The 7,296-nt window shown below is 42.7% G+C and overlaps 1 protein-coding gene across 1 annotated transcript; it reads left to right on the top strand.

Annotated features, from left to right (window-relative positions):
* Nucleotides 1–5,838: 5,838 nt before the first annotated feature.
* LOC138783513 (olfactory receptor 9I1-like) lies at nt 5,839–6,777 on the top strand. The gene has a single exon (XM_069958305.1). It carries the CDS (start codon nt 5,839–5,841, stop codon nt 6,775–6,777), a length of 939 nt encoding a protein of 312 aa, XP_069814406.1.
* Nucleotides 6,778–7,296: the final 519 nt, after the last annotated feature.

The raw sequence follows: 7,296 nt of genomic DNA, 5'->3' as shown, positions 1-7,296 counted from the left end.
CAGATGATGGTAAATTCCTGTAGTGCACAGTAGGTCAGCCACACAAGAGAGACTAATCTCCTATCTACAAAGTCAAGCGTGTAATTTATTGGTGGTCTGAGTAAGCATCCCATGACCTAGCTACAATAGTGAAAGAACTTAACATACTGTATATTGATGCAGCTGACCTGGACTGAACCAAATTACTACCAGAATACTGTTGACAACTTTGCAGTATATGTAGATGTTTTTTTTAATCCATCGAGGTTATTTAAATCAAATTTAAGTCAAATTTCTATGGAGTTAACCTTAGCTGTGAATGAAGATATAGACATAAGGGGCCCATGCAGAAGTGTAACCAGAGCTGGCCTTAGGGGTAGATGACACCCTGTGCAGAATTTTCTTTCAGCAACCACTCCAATTACTCTTCCCATTGCGCATCAAAATCATCAACATGGACCGGAATCAGGACCGGCTCTGGTTTTATGCGGATTCTTTAGTGACAGAGCATTAATGAGTCAGTGGAATGATTTGCTGGGCAGTAAGTGAAACCAACAAGAATAGCTGACATGCTGCAGTATAAAAGCCGCAGTATGGATCACCTTACAATGTGGGCAGCATGTGGATGAAATGTGTTTTCCCTACAGACTGGACACTGGTGAAAATGAGTCACCAGTGCAACCAGACTGTAGTATGCTGGACTACATAGCTGGAGGTATAACTAGTAGGAAGAGGGAGATTGTGATCCCGCTGTATACAACTATAGTGAGACCACATCTGGAATACTGTGTCCAGTTCTGGAAACCTCACCTACAGAAGATATTAATAAAATAGAACGGGTCCATAGACTGGCTACAAAAATGGTGGAGGATGTCAGGCATAAAACATATCAGGAAAGACTTAAAGGGAATCTGTCCTGAGGTGCTGACAGTGCAGTAAAGCAGTATGTCCCATAATGTATGCAGTACCTTTCTTTTAGCAGTCTGTGCAGTAGTTTTATTGTATTTTTTGTCTTGGTTTTGTCTGTTTTGTCTTGTAGTGGTGAGGGGTTTGTGCCGCACTTGGGCACACCTCACCACCACTTTCTCCTCCCTGCTTGCTGCCCGGCTCGGCCTCCTTCTTCAAGATGATGGTGGTGGCCACGCGCCGACTCGGCAGTACATGCATACGCCCTGGATCTGTTGGGACGCGCGCTCCTGCGACCTGAATCGTTCATGTGCTGTAGCGCGGAGGCACGCCGCTTATCTGCGCTATGGCGCATGCGTGATTCGGGACGCAGGAGCGTGCACAATACCCAACAGATCCAGGGTGCATGCGCGTACCGGCGAGTCGGCGGGCGGCCACCACCATCATCTTAAAGAAGGAGGCCGGGCAGCAAGCGGGGAGGAGAAAGTGGTGGTGAGGTGTGCCTAAGTGCGGCACGAACTCCTCACCACTACAAGTTACAAAAATACAATAAAACTACTGCACAGACTGCTAAAAGAAAGGTACTGCATACATTATGGGACATACTGCTTCACTGCACTGTCAGCATCTCGGGACCAGCCCAGGTGCTTACAGATTCCCTTTAAGGATTTGAAACGGTATAGTCAAACTGGGCGCCTGCATCAGAACTCTCCACTGCACCCTATGGAGCGAGCGGCCGGAGCCGCTCACTGCACAGTGTGCACTGACAGGGTTTTCTGCAGCGGCTATTCAATAAATAGCAGCCGCAAAAAAAACTAACATGTCAATTGTTTGCGGCACCGCTAGGTATCCCGGATGGAGCATATACTATGTGTATACGCTCTGGCCGGAATCCCATAGACAGCAAGGTAACGTATATTTTCATAATAATCACGGTTTTGCGAAAATATATGTTGTGTGAACTTAGCCAAAAGAAGCATTCCACATTTTTTTATTTCTCCCCTTGCTGCACATATACTTACCAGTGATGATCAGTGTCCCACAGTCAAGCTTGAAAGTGCCTCTTTCCCGTTTGGCCTGCAGCTAAGGAGGCCAGAAGTTACATCAATGGAACTGAGCTGCGAAACCCCTCCCAAACTGGAGACAACAGTGGTGCTGTCTCTGGAAGAAAGTGGCCATGTTTTTATAGTGCTGGATAACACATATAACTGTGACTGGATGGCACAATCTGAGCTGAAGAATATTTAATAAGAAGTTTCCTGATTAGTGATCTGGAGCATTGAATGACTGAATCAGCTTTGCGGTAGGAGCATTACTTATTTTAGGGTCCTTGTCTTGCTGTCTTACTTATTCCCCCTCCCTTTATTTTTAAGTAAAGAAACTCATATTGTCATGTAATTCTTAGAGAAATGAGTAACCCAGCTTTAAAGGAAATTTGTCTGCTACAATTCATGCTCCAAACTGCTGACACTGCTAGATAGCTAGATATTATATATCGATCTGGCAAAATGTAAAAAAATGCTTTTATTATCTGGCACAAAGAGTCAAAAAGGATATCCCATGCTCCCAATCTGAAGCAAGCTGTAATACCTCCTCTCTCCTCCTTCTCTGCTTGACACCTGGGAGTCCCAAACAGGTTCAGGTATGCTGGGGGGTAGGGGGGCTATTTGACTTGGAAAGCCTCTTTTACTTGTACTATAAAATAAAATCATTTTTCTGCATTCTGGAAGAACAGACATATAATTAATATCATCTTGATTTCTCTAACCAAGGCACCAGGCACATTTTCAAAGAGTAAAAGGATTTACTCTTACCAAACGGATGGTACTAGGGGTTTGGTGGTTTGGGTTTGTGGATACAGAGTTGCTTTGAAGTGTTTTTAAAAAACTACTTAAAGGGAACCTGTCACCCCCCGTGCCGGGGTGACAGGTTCTCGACCCCCCGTTAGAGCCCCCTATACTTACCTAATCCCGCCGGGTCCCGCTTCTGGAGGTGGTCGGGTGACGGAGATCTCAGCCGCTGCAGCCCGGCGCGCGCGCTGAGAGATGAGTCCAACACCCATAGAGAATGACAGGAGAGTCCAGCGCTCCGTCATTCTCTATGAGCGTTGGACTCATCTCTCAGCGTGCGCCGGGCTGCAGCGGCTGAGATCTTCGTCACCCGACCACCTCCAGAAGCGGGACCCGGCGGGATTAGGTGAGTATAAGGGGCTCTAACGGGGGGTCGGGAGCCTGTCACCCCGGCACGGGGGGTGACAGGTTCCCTTTAAGTGATATGACGAGACAGCACAGATTTCTAGATGGTTAATTTTTGATAAAATTTATATTGTCACCCCCTTTCCATATAAGAAGTTCTCAGCACCTTTCTTAAGCTTGTATTCTGGACATTTCATGTCTTACTGTTTAACCGTAAAAGATCTTACCGTAAAGGATTTCTTGGTGGTCTCTTTCCTCAAAAATGCATGTTTTTGTTGGTGGACAGTGCCGTATGGGCAGGGCTTCACAGCACTTGTGCCCCATATCTCCGCCTAAATCGGTGCTGTGCGCCCCGCCCCATGACGTCATCTGCATCGAAGCCCTGCCCCCTTCGTGGCATCATCAGAATGGCCCAACCTAGAGGCTTAGGCCCTGTCCTCTCTGATCCGGCCGTCAGGAGGCAGGGCCTATTCCTCTAGGTTGGTCAATTCCAATGATGCAGCTGAGGGAGCAGGTCCTAAGCACTAATGATGGCACAGAAGGAGCAAGGATATGGGGCACAAGGGCCATGAAGCTCTGCCCATATAGCACTGTCCACCAACAATACCATGCATTGTTGAGGGGAGAGACCACCAAGAAAGCTGTTCTGCCATTGGCTGCTATGTCCAACACCGCCACTTAAGACAGTTTTCATAAATGATTACTCAATATAATCAGGGAGCTAACCTCTTAAATAGTTACACAATGGGATGCTACCTCTGTTTAACTAGTAGCCACATACAAAAGACAAAAAAACAGAGAAAACACAAACTAGGCGCACCCACAAATTATCAAAAGGAGTGTATAAATTTTATTCAACAATAATTCATCATATACAAAAATCTGGACAGGTTTTTGTATGAGTTTTCATAAATGAGGCCCGATTATGTCCTATGAACCTAAGCGTTTTTTGCGCCGGACGTAAAAATGTCCCTGCAGCTCTGACAGTACAGAGATTTATGTAGAGGCGCATTGCCTCTACATAAATTCCGTGCACACCAGAGCTGGCGTAGGTTTCCTTATCATTTTTCGTTGCGAAAAATGATAAATGAAGCGGACCCAAAGTCTGCACCCCCGTTCTGCCCCCTTCACACCCCCTCCCCACCCCACTGGCGAAGGTGGCGTAAAATGGCCAGATGTGAATATTTTATTTGCAAAACGGCCATTTGTGAATAAATTAATTTGCATCTGGCCATTTTATGCCAAAAAATGCAACTTTCTGGTTTGATAACTTTCCCCGTAAATTTTGAAGGGATTACCCAGGCCTAGAAAATATGGATGTTTTCTTACAGTTTTGATGTGGTTTTGCAGCTCAATTCCATTGAAGTAAATGGAGCTTAACTGTAATACCACACACAACCTGGGGAAAGGGGTGGTGCTGTTTTTTGAAGAAGTAGTGCTTTTTCTTATCTTAGATTACGCCATTACAGGTGTTTATGGATCTTATCAGCATTGTCAAGTCTGGTCATCACTGGTGTCTAATTAGTATAGTGTATATCTTTAATAGAATTTATACATAATAATTTGAAAATTACTACTGCAGGTTTACTGGAGACCCATCTATACCCTAAGGCCATGTTGTTATTTTATTTCATTAATTTTGTTCCATTAACTAAATGTTAAGAAGTCTCAGGAGAGCTCTTCTCCGTGATACCAATTCCATTATATAAGCGCAGTGAATCTGTTGTATGATAGATATAGGGATATTCTATACTTTTGTCTACATACAATGTCTGCATATCTAATGCGAATATAAAGTTTACCTCAGAAAGTAGTCATTTTGTTTGTGAATCAATACAACTGTCAATTGTTTCCTATGTATATTATGTAAGCCATTAATGTTTGTGGCAGCACATTTTCGTTGCATGAGGAGACTTGTCTTCCTAAACACACTGATGCCAGGTACTGTCTCAATGGCTGTATCCACCTTAATGGAATTGTGAATATTCATACATTCTACCCCTTTTCTACATAAAATTGCCCTATTGTTATTTCTATAAAAAAAAAAAATTATCTTTGTCTGTAGGGCTGTGTGTGGTCTCTTTTTTGCACCATGATCTGTAGTCCTTTTCAGTCCATTTTTGAATTTTTTTCAGCTATCAGCAGGTTAGATTCTCTCAGCAGGTTCCCCTTTAAAGGGGTTATCCAGCGCTACAAAAACATGGCCACTTTTCCCCCTATTGTTGTCTCCAGTTCAGGTGCGGTTTGCAATTAAGCTCCATTTACTTCAATAGAACTGAGTTTCAAAACACCACCCAAACTGGAGACAACAGTAGGGGGAAAGTGGCCATGTTTTTGTAGCGCTGGATAACCTCTTTAATGTTTGAAGGAAATATTGAAACTAGAGGAGTAAACTGAAGGTCCTGGGCTGCATTATAAAATCTGTAACAAGGCACCAATGTATCCACCAATGCACCCATGTATCATTCATAATATCAGTCATGTTACACAGAAAAAGTAATATTTGGGCCCTTTTGGCATTAGGTTCTAGATACAACTACTATCTATGCATCTTTAAAATATAGCTCATAGGGACAACATGATTATATATAATGGATTTGTAATCAGAAAGAACTGGAGAGCATCAATTAGTTTATAAGCTTTTATTTCATTTTTTGAGGGTCAGAAAACAGCAATTGCACCATTGTTTGTTTGTATTAGTTGTATGGTACTCATAGCACTTGCTACTTTTATTCTTGCAGGAACTAGTGAAGTGACCATGGGCAGAGTGAATTTTACTTCACTTACAGAATTCCATTTGTTAGGATTAATACATGATCACAAATGGAATCTTCCATTGTTTTGCATCTTTTTGGTAATGTATATAGTGACTGTACTGGGTAATATGTGCATGATCTTTTTAATTTGCTTCTCCTTCAAACTTCAGAATCCAATGTACTTCTTCCTTGGTCACTTGTCTTTTTCAGACCTATGCTATTCTTCTGTAATAACTCCCAAGCTGCTTGATCATTTATTTTCCAACCAGACAGCTATATCTTACCATGGTTGTGCCACACAGCTCTTTTTCTTTGGTTTGTTTGTGGGTGCAGAATGCTTCCTCATCACTGTTATGGCCTACGATCGATATGTGGCTGTCTGTAACCCACTACTATACCTAATCATCATGAACAGGGGCCTAAGGAGGCAGTTGGTGGGTGCTGCCTACACTGGGGGTTTGCTTACTTCTACAATACATACCACTTGTACTTTTCAACTGTCCTTCTGTATCTCAAACAAGGTAAATCATTTTTTCTGTGACATTCCCCCTCTCCTGCAACTTTCCTGTACTGACACATTTATAAGTGAACTCTTTACATTTCTTCTGTCCAGTGTTCTTGGAAGCTTTTCTGCCATGGTTATCTTGGTATCATACATTAAAATTATTTCTGCTATTCTTAGTATGAAGTCTCCAGAAGGAAGGCAGAAATCCTTCTCTACCTGCTTCTCGCACCTCACAGTAGTGGCTTTGTTTTTTGGGACAGCCATATTTATGTATGCAAGACCTATCTCTAGTTACACAGTCCAGAAGGATAAAGTGATTTCATTAGTGTATACTATAGTAATACCGATGTTAAATCCTATCATTTATAGTCTGAGGAACGCACAAGTCAAAGATGCTTTTATGACTGCCTTGTATAAAACAGTGACCTACAAGTAATTAAAGGAGAAGTCCAGCCAAAATTATTTTTTGATATGTTATTACTTATGGAAAGTTAGACAAATTTCTAATGTACATTAATTATGGGAAATGCACATATACTGCTATTTCCCTTAATTTAGTAGATCATGGAGTGTTAGAATTATCTCAGAAGCAGTGATGTCACGACCCAGGGTGTAATTCCTATGGAGTGTCCAGCAGGGGGCGCTCTCTATGTAGAAGTCTATGAGACTTTATTGTTTCTATGGATGTCTATGTAAAGTAATGTAATGTAGTGTACAGTGTGCTTTACTGATTGAATACATTTATGGAATACTTTGGGGAGCAAGTGTCCTTGCTCCCCAAAGTATTCCATAAATGTATTCAATCAGTACATTAGGAGGACACCGAGCAGGAAGGGAGAGAGGTGCCTGTGCATCTACCTCCCCCCTCCCTCCCTGCTTGGTGCTGCTGCTGCTAAATATACACAGTACTACTCCTCCCATCATCTCCCATGATGGGGGAGTAGTACCAGGGCCA

Source organism: Dendropsophus ebraccatus, chromosome 1, assembly GCF_027789765.1.
Source record: "Dendropsophus ebraccatus isolate aDenEbr1 chromosome 1, aDenEbr1.pat, whole genome shotgun sequence".
Lineage (NCBI taxonomy): Eukaryota > Metazoa > Chordata > Amphibia > Anura > Hylidae > Dendropsophus > Dendropsophus ebraccatus.
Note: the sequence above shows the minus strand (reverse complement) of the source record. Positions and strands in the feature narration are given on the sequence as shown.